At 34.9% G+C, this 16,616-nt stretch overlaps 2 protein-coding genes across 5 annotated transcripts in view; both read right to left on the bottom strand.

Moving 5' to 3' along the window:
• LOC141404098 (modular serine protease-like) overlaps window positions 1-7,444 on the bottom strand; it is a 76,216-nt gene extending 68,772 nt beyond the window's left edge. For both annotated transcript variants that reach the window (XM_073987394.1, XM_073987402.1), the window contains exon 1: window positions 7,323-7,444. The gene's annotated coding sequence lies outside the window, so the exon portion shown is untranslated. The remainder of the gene's footprint in view (window positions 1-7,322) is intronic.
• On the bottom strand, window positions 5,886-15,449 carry LOC141404121 (uncharacterized). Of its 3 annotated transcripts, XM_073987457.1 has the most exons (7): window positions 14,838-15,423; window positions 8,983-9,107; window positions 8,788-8,919; window positions 8,023-8,546; window positions 7,862-7,952; window positions 7,491-7,655; window positions 5,886-6,251 (listed from the first exon to the last, which is right to left on the bottom strand). In XM_073987457.1, exons 1-6 carry the CDS (start codon window positions 15,197-15,199, stop codon window positions 7,639-7,641), a joined length of 1,251 nt encoding a protein of 416 aa, XP_073843558.1. In that variant the 5' UTR covers window positions 15,200-15,423; the 3' UTR covers window positions 5,886-6,251; window positions 7,491-7,638. The 3 variants fall into 3 exon arrangements, with proteins under 3 accessions (XP_073843558.1, XP_073843550.1, XP_073843542.1); XM_073987449.1 differs by having other exon boundaries at window positions 5,886-7,655; window positions 7,731-7,952; window positions 14,838-15,449; XM_073987441.1 differs by lacking the exon at window positions 5,886-6,251 and having other exon boundaries at window positions 6,348-7,655; window positions 7,731-7,952; window positions 8,983-9,128.
• Window positions 15,450-16,616: the final 1,167 nt, after the last annotated feature.

The following is a 16,616-nucleotide window of genomic DNA, read 5'->3' as shown; positions in this document are numbered from 1 at the left end:
GCCCCTAATGAAACTTAGCATCGTATAGAGGACAGCGATTACAACTTGCGTAAATAAAAATCAAAGCGATTCGAGACCAGGTCCTAAATTGAACTTTTCCGAAATTTTGTGTGGGAGGTACCCGAAGGAGTGGACCGATTGAGTCCATATTGGAACCTCATCTAAGTTTGGTAGAAATTACACGATGTGCAAAGTATGGACCAAATCGGTTATTCCCTACAAGAGTTATCGTGCGCACAAGTTTTGCGACAATTTTTGAACATTTGTGGGGGAGGTATCTGAAGGAGTGGACCTATATGGCCCATCTTCGAACTTAAATCGAATCTGGGCAAAATATTTTGATACCCAAAATTTGAACCGAATCGATTGATCCGTTCGAGAGTTATCGTGCGCACCAGCCAGCCAGACAGACAGACGGACAGACAGACAGACGGACGGACATTGCTAGATCTACTCAAAATTGTCTGAAACGGATATCGTACAAACATACTTGGGGTCTAAAACCATTATTTCGATGAGGCACATTTTTGGTCGTATCAAAGTGTAAATACCCTCTTTAGCCTAAAGGCTGAGGGTATAAACATGTAAGGGTTTCCATGCGGCGATGATTCTAAATTATTAGGGTTCTGATTGTGCCCAAAACTGTGTGGGGCCTTATAGAGAAGAAATCTTTATATATATGGAGAAAAAATCTTTGTTATATAAAAAAAAATTCGCAGACCCCCGTGGTATGTGTTGACTTTTTTCTATAGAAAAAATCCACAGACCCCCGTGGTCTGTGTTGAGCCTTTTTCTATGGAAAAAAATCCCCAGACCTCCGTGGTCTGTGTTGTCTTTTTGCTATAGAAACAAGTAAAAAAGTATCAGTCGGCTTTGCCGACAGAGATATACCCTCAGCCTATGCAAATTGAAACACTTTTTTCACAAAAAACTTATGTGTTTAGGGGGTTTCAAAATTTTGGTCGTATGAACCGACAAAAATGTTGATTAGGATTAAAGTTCAAAAATTTTGCGGAAAAGGTACTTAAAGGAATGGACCGACATAGACCATGGGGGTGCCATAGGGGGTTTTTACACCCTTCGGACTGTTTTCTCAAGAAGTATGGACTTGCCCCTGAAACAGCTTTTACCATCGTAATTGAGGCAGCGAATGTAAGTTGCTTCAACAAAAATCAAAGTGATTCAATAGCAGGTCTTAAAGTGAACTTATCCAAAATTTTGTGTGGGAGGTACGGGATGGAGTGGACAAATATAGTCCATATTCGAATCTGATCTATATCTGGTAGATATTATGAGAATGTGTAAAGTATGGACCACATCGGTCACTCCCATCAAGAGTAATCGTGCGGACAATTTTTCCGAATATTTTTGAACTTTTGTGGGGTAGGAGTGGACCGATATGTCTTATCTACGAACTTAAAGTAAGTTTGGAAACAATATTACGAAGGCCAAATTTTGGCCGGAATCGCCATTTCCGTTCGAGAATTATCTTGCGCTTCCACCCATAAACATGGTGTCATAGGGTTTGTTTTTCAACTTTCAGGCTATTTTTTCAGGAAGTATGGACTTGCCCCTGAGGAAACTTGTACTTTCGTATAGGGGACAGTGAATACAAGATGTTACAACAAAAACCAAGGCGATTCGAGAGCAGGTCCTAAACTGAACTTTTCCGAAATTTTGTGTGGGAGGTACCCGAAGGAGTGGACCGATTGAGTCCATATTGGAACCTCATCTAAGTTTGGTAGAAATTTCACGATGTGCAAAGTATGGACTAAATCGGCTATTCCTTTCAAGACTTATTGTGCGCACAAATTTTCCGAACATTTTCGAACTTTTGTGGGGAAGGTACCGGAAGTAGTGGACCGATATAATCCATCTTTGAACATGAACTAAGTTTGGACAAAATATTACGAAAGCCAAATTTTGGACCGAATCGGCAGATCCGTTCTAGAATTTTCTTGCGCTCCAACCACTACACACGGTGTCATAGGGTTTTTTGTAACTTTCAGGCTATGTTCTCAGGAAGTATGGACTTGCCCCTAATGAAACTTACAGCGTCGTATAGAGGACAGCGATTACAACTTGCGTAAATAAAAATCAAAGCGATTCGAGACCAGGTCCTAAACTGAACTTTTCCGAAATTTTGAGTGGGAGGTACCCGAAGGAGTGGACCGATTGAGTCCATATTGGAACCTCATCTAAGTTTGGTAGAAATTACACGATGTGCAAAGTATGGACCAAATCGGTTATTCCCTACAAGAGTTATCGTGCGCACAAGTTTTGCGACAATTTTTGAACATTTGTGGGGGAGGTATCTGAAGGAGTGGACCTATATGGCCCATCTTCGAACTTAAATCGAATCTGGCCAAAATATTTTGATACCCAAAATTTGAACCGAATCGATTGATCCGTTCGAGAGTTATCGTGCGCACCAGCCTGCCAGACAGACAGACAGACGGACGGACATTGCTAGATCTACTCAAAATTGTCTGAAACGGATATCGTACAAACATACTTGGGGTCTAAAACCATTATTTCGATGAGGCACATTTTTGGTCGTATCAAAGTGTAAATACCCTCTTTAGCCTAAAGGCTGAGGGTATAATGAAGTAACAAATAAAATTTTTATACCCTCAGCCTTTAGGCTAAAGAGGGTATTTACACTTTGATACGACCAAAAATGTGCCTCATCGAAATAATGGTTTTAGACCCCAAGTATGTTTGTACGATATCCGTTTCAGACAATTTTGAGTAGATCTAGCAATGTCCGTCCGTCTGTCTGTCTGTCTGTCTGTCGGTCTGTCTGGCTGGTGCGCACGATAACTCTCGAACGGATCAATCGATTCGGTTCAAATTTTGGGTATCGAAATATTTTGTTCATATTCGATTTAAGTTCGAAGATGGGCCATATAGGACCACTCCTTCAGGTACCTCCCTCACAAATTTTCAAAAATTGTCGCAAAACTTGTGCGCACGATAACTCTTGTAGGGAATAACCGATTTGGTCCATACTTTGCAAATCGTGTAATTTCTACCAAGCTTAGATTAGGTTCCAATATGGACTCAATCGGTCCACTCCTTCCGGTACCTCCCACACAAAATTTCGGAAAAGTTTAGTTTAGGACCTGGTCTCGAATCGCTTTGATTTTTGTTTACGCAAGTTGTATTCGCTGTCCTCTATACGACGCTGTAAGTTTCATTAGGGGCAAGTCCATACTTCCTGAGAAAATAGCCTGAAAGTTACAAAAAACCCCAACACACCGTGTGTAGTGGTTGGAGCGCAAGATAACTCTAGAACGGATCTGCCGATTCGGTCCAAAATTTGGCTTTCGTAATATTTTTTCCAAATTTAGTTCAAGTTCAAAGATGGATTATATCGGTCCACTCCTTCCGGTACCTCCCCCACAGAAGTTCGAAAATGTTCGGAAAATTTGTACGTACGATAACTCTTGAAGGGAGTAACCGATTTGGTTCATACTTTGCACATTATGAAATTTCTACCAGACTTAGATGAGGTTCCAATATGGACTCAATCGGTAAACTCCTTCGAGTACCTCCCACACAAAATTTCGGAAAAGTTCAGTTTAGGACCTGCTCTCGAATCGCCTTGGTTTTTGTTGTAACATCTTGTATTCACTGTCCCCTATACGAAGGTACAAGTTTCCTCAGGGGCAAGTCCATACTTCCTGAAAAAATAGCCTGAAAGATGAAAAACAAACCCTATGACACCATGTTTATGGGTGGAAGCGCAAGATAATTCTCGAACGGAAATGCCGGTTCCGGCCAAAATTTGGCCTTCGTAATATTGTTTCCAAACTTAGTTTAAGTTCGTAGATAAGCCATATCGGCCCACTCCTTCCGGTACCTACCCCACAAAAGTTCAAAAATATTCGGAAAAATTGTGGGCACGATAACTCTTGATGGGAGTGACTGATTTGGTCCATACTTTACACATTTTCATAATATCTACCAGATATAAATCATGTTTGAATATGGACTATATTTGTCCACTCCATCCCGTACCTCCTGCTATTGAATCACTTTGATTTTTGTTGAAGCAAATTACATTCGTTGCCTCAATTACGATGGTAGAATTGTTTCAGAGGCAAGTCCATACTTCTTGAGAAAACAGCCCGAAGGGTGTAAAAACCCCGTATGACACCCCCATGGTCTATGTCGGTCCATTCCTTTAAGTACCTTTTCAGCAAAATTTTTGAACTTTAATCCTAATCAACATTTTTTTCGGTTCATACGAGAGCAAAATGTTGAAACCCCCTAAATACATACGTTTTTTGTGAAAAAAAAATGTTTCAATTTGCACAGGCTGAGGGTATATCTCTGTCGGCAAAGCCGACTGATACTTTTTTACTTGTTAAATGTGCTATTGAAATGAAACGGAGTGTAAATATAAAAAAACAAATGTAAAATTTATAATTTTTTTGGAGTAGTTCTCAACCTGTCTTATACATATCCACACGTAGAAAAATTTATGTTAGAAATATGTTTGGATCCAAACAAATATATGTTTGGGACCGGTTGCAAACAAATTAATGTTTGGATCCAAACATAATATGTTTGGGTCCAAACAAATATATGTTTGCAACATTTTGTAACATATCTCAATTTGATATGTTTGGGTACCAACATATTTTTTATGTTAGAACATTTTTTCATGGGTGGAGAGAGGATGTTTGTCAACGAGAGTAATAACGGTGCTCTCGCGGCTGTGGATTGCTGTTTTATAATGAAGAGTTGTGTGTATTGTATAATAGAAGACGTAGAAGCGAAGAAGGGGGCTTTGGTGGCGTGTATGCGACAAACTCGTGTGTTTCTTGTTTTGTTGTTGTTAACCAACTTAGGAGGAGAAGAAGAAAAGAAGAAATGATATGAATTATATTTTATTTCTTTCTTCAGTGTTTTAGATGCCTTTGTAGAGTCAAGACGGTAAAGTGTGTTTTCTTAAAGAAATTGTGCTTTTTAGTAAATTAAATGCCCAATACATTTTATAATTGAATCGGAAAGTTGAATGGAATTATTTTATTGGACAAGGAAGAAATCGCATTTAATATTGGTAATTACCTACATACTTATGTATATTTGAAATATGGCATATCCATATTTATTTATTACATTACATAATCATTTGATTCTAGATGCCGATTCCCCGCTGATGATTTCAACTATGAGGACAATTTGTTTTATTTCACAACAAAGGAGAATCGTTCAACTACGTTTCTATATATTTTTTCTTTTTAAAAGTGTGACTATTTACAAATTATTTCAATCAGTTTTTCTTTTATTAAATTGTGTTATGTATTTCTTTGGAATTTTGTATGTACCTATGTGTTTGTTGTTCTTTTGCCTTCCAATAAACAACCTCAACATTTGTGTGTATACTATGGAGATAGCCAGTGAGTTCTTACTGAGAGCAAGTGAGCACACATTTTAAAGTGTTTTACATTGAATTTTACGCTCCCTTGCTCTTAGTAAGCGCTCACTGGTGCATGTGTTTGTTTTTTTTTTGTGCCTTTTGGGTTTGTATTTTTTTGCACCCAAACATATAAAATGTTTGCACCCAAACATAAAATTGTTTCCACCCAAACATAAAATTGTTTGCACCCAAACATAAAATTGTTTGCACCCAAACATAAATATCTTTGCACCCAAACATATATATGTTTGCACCCAAACATATATATGTTTGCACCCAAACATATATTTGTTTCCACCCAAACATATATTTGTTTGCAGACCCAAACATATATTATGTTTGGGACTGTTGCAAACATATATATGTTTGCTGCAAAATATGTTTGGGACATATGTTAGAGAGGCCGATTTTTTTTTGCGTGCGGAGAGTATTATCTAAAAAAATGTTGGTGGAGTAGTTTTCATCTGTCGCATACACATTGTCATATTTATGCATGGGAGTAGTTTATTACTTTTTAAACAGGCTGTATATATGTATATTATATATTTTAGTTTTAAACTTTAAGATACATATATGAATTGTAATTACCATATAGTAGTTCAGAATGCAATTGAACTTTAATCGGCCTATAGGCTTATATTGCATAAAATGAAATAAGTAAATAAATAAATAAAATAAAATAAATAAATCAAATAAAATAAATAAATCATTCAAGTATTGACGATCTGGTATTTTATTAATATTTCGTATTATATCCATTGTTCCTTGAGTATCACCACGAATACGAATGGTTTCCTCGGACATTTTATCGAACATACGTCTAGGGAGTAAGCAATAAATTTAATATAAACTCCTTTTTTTCGGATAAGTAACAGGGTTCTAAACTCATCTCTGGCGATTACTTAAAGTTTCACGATTTTAGATTTAGATTAGATTTTATTTTGTTTCTCTCATAATTACAATTCAATACATATTTTAACAAGTCATTTTGTGGATAGTGAAGTTAAAGATAACAAAATGTAATGTCTTGACTATAACTTATGAAAGTTGTCTGTCACCAGATAATTTTAGTTTCTGTTAAAGATATTTTTAATTCAATTGTTTTGACTGCTGTTATTTTATAACACATTATTTTTCATTTGCCTTAAAATTGCTCATGTATTATTCGACTTCTATATTTTAATGCGTTTCTAACATAGTTGTATAAATTATCCCATGCATTTTCTACATATCCATTTAGAATATTTATTAGGTCCTCTTCCTGTAGACAAATATCTCCTAAATATCTAACCCTAAGTTCTCTCAATATTGGGCATTTGGCGATAAAATGTTGCATATTTTCATCTTCGTTTGTATTGCAAAGCGTACACTTCTTATTTTCCTCATTTCCATATTTATTTCCATTCAAGGGTAGTACGTCAGCTCGGGTTCTCATGATGATAGAAATCTTTTCTATATTCCATATATTTGCCATGTAGTTTATTCCTACTTCTGGATTTAGTAAGCGGTAGAATCTTGTTGCACTTGTGTTTGCTTTTTCTCTTTTTTGCATATAACTTTGAATTTTGAGCTGATTCAACATGGTGTTTATTTTATTTCCCCAATTATTTGAGGTTATATTTATATTTGATATTTGCATATTAAGGTTTTCTGACAATCTTGTTAAAGTTTTCGCCCAGAATATTCCTCTCTCCCATATTTTTATAGTTAGAATGTGGGGTAACCTATTGTTTTCATATTTATAGACTGCCTTCGAAATATAATCTAAGTGTAACTTCAAGGTGTAGAAGTGGCTGTCTTGTATATCAGTCTCCAGAGAAAGTATATAATTTGGAATATTGTCTGGCAGTTTTAGTATTCTTTTAAGGAAGTACCGTTGTAATTTATTTACCTCTTCAAACCATCCGAATCCCCAAACTTGTGCTGCGTATGCTTGTGTTGTCCTGCATACACTTTGGAATATTTTCCACTTCGCCACCAATGATATATTTAGGTTCGATATAAGTTTCGACCACGTTGCGTTGATACATGCCTTGGACTTGATATTTCTCGTTTCTACGTGCTTTGTGAAAGTTTCACGATAACTTCTGATTGAATTTGTGCGAGCCTCATTAGCAATTTGTGATGCTAATTGGAAATTGTAGACTGAATGTGTAAATAGCACTAACGAAGCAGACAGTTGTAATACAACCATTGTAGAAATTGTATCATCGTCTCTGTATTTCTATTTAGAAAGAAACAAACGTAAATATTTATTATTTTTTTTGAGATATTCGAGCTCAATAAAAAATCGTCTTACAAATATTACATGCTGTTTATATTAGAGCTTTTTGCAGGGTTAACCTTCTTTATGAGGATTTGTTTGAAATATAAGCAATGGAATTGACATTTAAAACCCAGTCGGTTTGTTAAATCCGGTTATATATAAACGGGGTATTATATCCAAAACGCCATTAGCAATGACAGTACCAAAAACAAGTATTGTTGATATATTAATAAAATTAACAATCATTTCAATGCCCTGGGAGGGAAATGAATGTAATTAAATAAAATTTTATGAAATCTCGTATACAAATTTCCATTAAACTTACCGCAGTTGCTTTTCCCGCAACAGCCATAGAATTGACCGCTCGTGTTGCACCTGCTGCCGCCTTACCAAGAACTCCACCCGCAATACCCAAATAACTGCCTCTACCCTGACTATCCGCTTTGCTAATGGATTGTTCGTGTTTATGGCGATCATTTAAATGTAAAGCTGATGTTATGGTTGGAAAGGCTCCAACACATAAACCGACAAGCCCAGCTACTGCCATAACCGGAGTGGCAACGGGTAAAGTAAGTGCTGTAGCTATTTGAACACATGCTGCCCCAACACCCAATAATGCTGAGCTTGTTTGTGCGACATTCATAATTTTAGCTTCTGTTGTGCCACTTGGGGTGCAATAAACATCCAAAATCACATTGCCATTTCTATCGAAATTGTATACTCCAAGTCGAGGTGATACCATAGTGCCGCCAGGCAAAACATTGTCTTCAACAAAAGATTTCCAATCTTGATACACACGTCCTGTCTCATCTACATACACCATGCAGCAAGAACGACTATCATTGCCGGCTAGAAAGAACAAATGTAAATTTAATTTATTGTAAAAATATTGTAATTTACAATTCATTTGTGGTTAATTATTTGCTACACGCAGTGAGGTCTTAAATATGAGAACTTTAATACAAACTGTGTCTACAGTGATTTTTATGGATGTACATATGTAGGTAGATACATATAAAATAAGTGGGTAGATATATAATAATAATTTTTCCACAAACATCCCAGAAGGGACAAGGGACTTGATACATACCAACACATTTTCTGCAACGAAAAACCGGATGAGAGGAATACTTTGTAGAATCAGGTGAAGCATTGAAATCTGCTTCTTCTGTTACCATAACATAGAAAATGGATGTGTCTGAATTACAATTTGTAGATTTTCCTATAGAAAATGGATATTTTTAGTCTGATAACGAATAAACAAATAATCACCATAGATATTTACTTTGTGCCCATAGACTTTCGAAAATATTCTCACGCAATTTTTCAATGGCCTTCTGGCCGGTTTCCTGGTCTGGAATAAGTTGTTTGATTTTGGATTTCATAATTTCGCTGTCGTTTTTGCTCAATCTGTAAAGTAAAAGAATAGGCCTGTTCGGTAACTTAGCAAGTAAAAAGTATTTGCAAGTTCTTGCAAGTACTTCTCAGTTCTCTTTTACTGAACAAGTTTGTTATCGAACAGCATTTTGTAAAAGTTTGTACAAATTTGTACAAACATTTGGGTTATCGTACAGACCTAAAAATGAACATATCATGACATCAATATCTACATCTTATATAAGGTGTGTTCGTTTACTTAATAATTTGTACAAGTCAAGTAACTTCTTGTAATCGACTAAGATATTTTACATTGTACTGTAGAGCAGGGGTGCTCAGAATAGTTGGTGTATTAGTAGTGGTAAGACACTCTCCCTATTGTTAAGCAATGGCAAATCAGAAATAAAGAGAGAATACGTGTGGTTTGTTTTTACGCACCAATGGCCAAGATCACCCATATACGTTAACTTGACTGCAAGAACATCGTATATTCTCTTTATTCACATCTGTCGTACTTTAGCAAAGGAAAGACTCGCTCAAAGAGACCAATTCACAAAATATGTTGAGCACCACCACTGTAGAATCTACGCTAGAGTCTAGCGTCAAATTCATTTCGATTGTTTTTTTATTATCTTGCGCTCAGTCGTTGGTGAGACATCAACGAATGCACACAAGTACGGACGTACGAACTGTTTTCTTTGTGTTTTACTTAAATAGTATTTGTATATTAGAATTAACACTTGTAACTTATTGTTTGTTACTTAAAATGACTTCTTTAATCTGGCCATATCAAACAAATAAAGAAAATATATTAAAAATAAAATTTTTAAATTTTGTGCTTAGTCGGAGAGAAAATTTGGTACTCTTACCACTACAGCAATCATGAACGCGGAGAGAGGTTTTGTATGAGGCAATCATGAAGAGAGCATTTGTATGGTGAATCGTACGAAAACGTAAAGGCGAGTGCTCATCTTGTTCATTTATGCACTACAGCAGAGTGAGGCAGAGAACATTTTTGGGTCTCTCTTGTGCTCTCAATGAGCGTAAATTTGTTGTTGTTCACAACGTGTTAGCATCTACACAGGCTGTGAGCGATAACAAATTTACGCTCACTTAGAGCCCATGGGTTCTCTTGTGAGTCACAATGCCTCCTCCTGCACTACAGTCACATACTCGTATGTATATTGTTTTGTGCATGCCTGTTCTAGTATGTAATTTACCTTTTGAGCCAAAGTATGAGGCAAATGAGCAAATGCATCATAGCTCTCTTCCTTTACGTGCAAGAATCTTAAATTTTTACTACTTTTTACTTAAAAAGCGTTCCTTTACTTCTGACACCATACAATTCATATGGGAACAGTTTACAACTTTTACTACTTTTGCCGGTTTTACCATTTTCAAAAGTAAAGGAACAGACCACATATGCTACGAACAGGGTATGTAATTACGTTTTAAATCAGCATCCGGCAAAAAGGGACACACGTGCCCTTGATGAGAGTAACAACACAACAACCAACACTCAGAAGTCAATAGCTTCGTTCCCGTACTTTTTAATAGTAATACTCGTAAAAGAGAGAAATGAGAGTAGTCCCTCTGTCAGAAGTTAAGATTTAATGTACATTTCTATAATGTTGTTTTTATAATTGTAAGTTAAACCTTTTGTAAATCTTAGGGTTATTTTAGTTTTTTTTTTTAATAATATAATTATTATAATCTGAAGAATATTGTATTAGTTTATTGGCCCATAGGCTTTTTAATCTATATATATAAAAAAGAATGATGTTAGTTACTACGCTTATAACTCAAGAATGGCTGAACAGATTTTGACAATTCGCACCAATTCGGAATGGCCTCATGACAGAAAAGGATAAAACCTAAAAAAATCGCGAAAATCTGCGAAAAATTTGCAAAAATATTTTTTGAAGCATGTAAATTTTTCCACACATTTCTCTCGAGCTTTTGCGTTCGGAGTATATCGTGTCACTTTTTTACAGTTTTTTGGCGAAAATGGTGTATGTGCTATTGACTGAGAATCCGAAATACCAAGTTACCGTCACTACAGGAGAAAAATCTTTTAAAAAATTTCACATGGACCGGCATGGTTGTACCTTCCAATCTGACAAACCACAACACCAAATTACTGCACTTTCTGTCAGAAGAAAATATAGACCAATGTCTAAAATTTTTGCCGATAAGTTTTTTAAACACTAGCCTCCTTAAATGGCAAATTAGATCAGGATGTACTGTTATGTTTGGGGTATACAGAAATGGGGATGTATGCCAAAAAATTTTCGTGGAGTTTTCTGACCACTGAAAACTTTAGATGTGAGATTAGAGCTAATTCAATTAGAAAATTATCTTAGGATTACTACAAATGACTAAATAAAATTGAATTCGTTGTGAGTTCTACGTTCATGTCATCAGACCGTCAGACGGACATAGTTAAATCGAATTAGAAATGTATGCTGATCAATAATATACATATGTATATTATGGTTATAACTTCTTAGCAATTTTTGCAAATATTAAAAATACCACCGCATGTAGAGCATAAAAAACTACTATGAAATACGGTGTCATTTTTTCTCTATCGCGAAAAAAGTTTCTGCACCAAATGCATTGAAGTTCAGTAATGCATTATTTAATTTTATTTAATGACATATACGCTTTTCGTAATAATTTATTAAGAATTATAATGTAATTTAAAATCAATTTCCAACCATTCTGGACCACTTTGTTATCGAATCGCGATATTTTAGGGCAATATTGATTTTTTATTTATAAAACCGCGAATTTTATGTTTATATTTATTGTACCTATCGGACAAGAGAATATGTGGTCATTTGCAACGAAGACGCGAAAGTTACAGACTGATTTTAGTGACTTTGCATGTGAGAATCGTATTTGTTTTCTATAAATTTTTATTCAAGCAAAGCAATTTTAAATTTTTAAACAGAAAAAAATATCATAAGGGCTTTAGTAATCGCAGTCGGTGTGGAAACTTTTTCACCGAATCGAACTAAAATACGCGTTTTCGTTATCAGGACAATATTCCGCACACGGTACTGGCGTGGTATTTTTTGGTTATAGCCCTAATGTTCTCAGACAAAAAGTAGTGTTGTAATGAATGCATGAACGCAATGGCAAACATCTTATGGTGGAGGGTATTAAAATGAATAATGTTTGCCAAAAGCTTCAAAATCGAGAGTACCTCTTCTATGGAACCTATATTAAAGAGTACACTACCCATACCTACAATTCTCGGTTTGAATTATTACCCATATAGAATACTAGATACCAAACTTCAGTCAATTCGGTAGGATAATGTGGCTAAAATCTTCAAAATACTGAAAATCGGGAGGTATCTTCTATGGGGGATATATCAAAACGTGGATCTATACTCAACATTTTATTGGGAAACATTATGTTGCTTCAAAGAAGACTTAATACGAAATTTTTGAGCCAGTTCGGTGAGAAAATGTGACTAAAAACAAACATCTAAAATCGGGAGGTGGCGTTCTATGAGGGCTATATCAAAACATGGATCTATATAGCCTTGAAAATGGGTTATATCAACATCGTAGGAGTAATATAAACTTCTGTACCAAAATAAAAGCTTTGCGAGCTGTTTCATAATTTCAACAGGCTATATCGACTAAGAATTTTATGCTGTATTATAACAACAAATATAAAATGTTTTCGAATTTAAGTAATTTCATTTCAAATTCGTCTCGCAATAGACATGACAATAAATGAATTGCAAGGCAAATAATCAACTTCAATGTACCTTTAATGACTGCGATACGAAGTTCGCCGGGTCCACTAGTACAAAATAAAACGCAAATTAAATGTAAAAAATGTTTTCTCACACAAAAGTTTTTTGAAATAGTTCGGGAACGGAAAAATGGAAAATACGTCAAAAAAACTGGAACAAATATCAAAGTCGGCGTATCAGCGACTAACCAGACGCCGGCAACCATGTTACTATTTTTTACACGCTCAAAGACATAAATACAACAAGATAAGACATTTTTTTGCTATCATTCTTCAGTGAATGGCTTTTGAATTTAACATAATGTTATTAGAGTTGTATAGTTGATGAACGAACTAGTTCAATTGAACGATTCATTGAAAAGAGCGTATGAACTAGATCAGTCGATATAGTTCATTATAGTTCAATAGTTCACTGAACTATAATCAGTCGGTGACCGTACGATCAACGAACGATTCACAATCTAGTTCAACATGTCGTTCACAAATATATAAAGTGACGGCGTCGTCTATGTTAAGGGATGCCTTTGTAATGTGATCAGTTTGTTTATGTTTTGGATCAAGGTACATGGAATAGCTGTCCGAAAATGAAGATTTCTACAAAAACATACGAGACATAACATATTACAATATGTCGAATCCAGATTCAATCTGCCTTTTTGGATAGAAAAAAGGGGAAAAAATAAAAAGAAACACGCACACAAATCTTTTTTGCAATGACAATTTCTACACACACACACAACATAAGATTTTTTGCCAGCCACTTAAATGAAGGATGTTTTTTCTAAAATTAATTAATCTTTCTTAAAGAATGCAATAAAACTATGCAAATGTAATATTTTTGTTATTTAGTAGTTAAATTATAATAGTCTTGTTTGTTTGTATTTGGTGTACGTATGCGTTTTCATCAAACGACCGATTAAGAGCCGGTGAACGAGTTTGATCCGAATGATTGAACTGGACAGTGAACTATGAACTAGATTATTGACCTAGTTCAGTTTAAAGAGCTGAGCTATTGAACTAGATCTTTGAAATGAACTAGATTGTACAACTCTAAATGTTATATCACGATATGGTGATATAACATTTTTTCTTTTATACATTTTTACGTATTTAACCGAATTTACCGATCCAATTGACATAGAATTATTCTTGAATAGATCCTTGAATTCATAAATTTCGTTTCTGATACCATTACATGAAATGTTCCTCCTTGGTTGCGATTTTGAATTAACTGCAACCTGTTAAGGGTAATGTTTCTATACAAAGTTTCGTAAACATTTTTTTGTTGCATGCATTTTGTCTAGTCTTAGTTGTATTTATGTCTTTGAATTTGCCGAGAAAAAAGTTTTTTAAGAGAGGGCCATTCAACGCCATTTTTGTTCAAAGAGAAGTAAACATTTTACAAGTTTTTTTGTGTACGGGAACCCGTTCCGGTAAAATGTGTAAAAATCGTAAAAGTTGTAAAAACTTTTTAGTTCTGGAACAAAGCTAATGAAAAAGGTTGTGCCGTAGCTTTTTTCTGTGATTTTTAATGTTAGCAATGCATTAACGGTTAATGTTAGTGATTAACCCACACGATGTTTGTGAAGAGAGCGAAATTTACGCTCTCGCTGTCGTATGCGTTTGGCCGCACCATGGCACATTACCAGGTAGATGCATCAGCCAACAACTACAACAAAAACCAGTTTAGTACTGTGAAATGTCAAAAATGATTTCCAAAAATAAAGCGATTCACACAATTTTTTCAACCAAATTTTGTTAGGCAGTTATTAATAAACACATTATTACAAAAATCCATCAAAAATTCACAATTTTTCTTTTAAATTGTTGTTTTTTAATTTTGTGTTTTCAATTACAACAACTTTTTTGACAGCTCACAGTACATCAGCTGGGCTGATGCGGGTACCTGTATGATTGTGCCATGGACCGCACATACTTCATTTGCATTGGTGCCGATACCTGTTTTAAATAATTGATTAATAGACTTACTGATCCCAAATGATGTCATCGCCAAATCCACAATTTTTCGCCAGTTCTTGTTGTATTTCACGTATCGTTTTTCTTGGTTTTGTAACTTTTTTTATTGCATCTTCTAGTTGTAAAACCGTTAAGGAATCAATTTTTACCACTTCTACCAAAACCACTGTGTCACTTTCCACAACAGTCATAAGCAATGCTTCGGATAAAAGACGGTCAATTGGATATTCCACGATTATTTGTCGTTCTGTTAACATTGTAACTAATTGCTCCTCAGTTAAATCACAAAGTTTAGTTTTCCTAACAAGAGGATATTCATCAGTACCGAGTATTTCCCGTAACTCATCTTGTAACTTTTTCTTTTCTTCAGGCATGTTTTACGTTATGAAATGTATGCTGACCGTTGCGGTGTGAATAGTTTGTAGAACTGAAACGCTCCAACGAACAACAGTCTTTTATAACCGCACTCAAATTACATATGTGCGGTTCGAGGAGGTAGAGAGGCAAGATTTCTGCTTAGTTTTGGGGATATTCCCTAACTATACTTGCAAAAATAAAAAAAAGATCTATATGCGACCTGCGTGAAGTTAGCAACGAAACTTCGCAACGATAACAAAAGTTATCGAAAAATACAGGGTGACACAGAACGCCCAAAATTTGCATTTAATAGGTTTTTTCCAACTGTGGGGACCAGAGATGGTATGTATGATGATTTTTTATGTCATGTTCATACCAGCATTTGAATTAGGGATAAGTAAATCTACTTTCGGTTAATCGATTAATCGATTTTTTGCAGTCAAAAATCTAAAAATCGTAGTCGACTTTTGTCTGGAAGGAAAATCGCATAATCGATTATCTTGTGATCGATTTTCGAGTTTGACCATAGATTGTAGACTTGGCGGTTTTACACTTTTGGCGGTTTTACAGTTTCAAAAGAAAACTCGAAAATCGACGAATAGTCGATTATAATCGATTTTCTGCGGTTATGAAAAAGTCGAAAGTCGAGTTTTAAGACAACTGAAATAATCGCAAAACCGAAAAATCGCATTTTTAGATTTAGACTATAATCGAATAGTCGAAAAATCGATTATTGCTTTCCATTACCTATCCCTAATTTGAATCACGTTGTTCGCTTTCATAATCACGTACACGAATTAATCCGTTCATACGACATGGTACACAAATTACGGCAACATGATTCATATTTTAATATTTTTTAATTACTGATTATAAAGAAAGTTTCAGCCAAAAGACGAGTAAAATTAATTGATATGAACTGAAAAAAATATTTGTCTTTTTTTTCAGATATCTTTTTAATATTAAATTATATTATTTTCATTCATATTTTCTTTTTTTCTCACAATTTTGGTATTTTCAGTACAATTTATAATTTTTTCTATTTTCAAAAGTAACCAGAGAGAGGCCTGCCAAAATAACTTTTTGGTATAGAGACTTTCTGGCAGGCATTTGATTTTTGTTTCTAAATTTGTATGCGAATTTGAATCGATGGACAAGAAATGCAACTGCAATGAAAGAGAAGACAAAATTTGTTATGATTTGAATGTACATTAGTCGCTAAACCGCTTACTTTTCATTGGGTTTGGGTTTTTGATAAAATTTTAAATTTTGTATTTTTCCTGTCATAATTAATTTATTTCGATAAATCCTCTCATTTGTTAGAGATGGGACATATTTTATCGTCATTCTGAGAGTAATTTAAATTGAACAATGTACAAAAATCGTTGTTCGTTCTCAAAATTTTGTATGGGAAATGAAGTAATTATATCGTAA

Source organism: Musca autumnalis, unplaced genomic scaffold, assembly GCF_047663935.1.
Source record: "Musca autumnalis isolate F117 unplaced genomic scaffold, ASM4766393v1 scaffold_1, whole genome shotgun sequence".
Taxonomy (NCBI): Eukaryota; Metazoa; Arthropoda; class Insecta; order Diptera; family Muscidae; genus Musca; species Musca autumnalis.
This window is presented reverse-complemented; position numbering and strand designations above follow the sequence as displayed.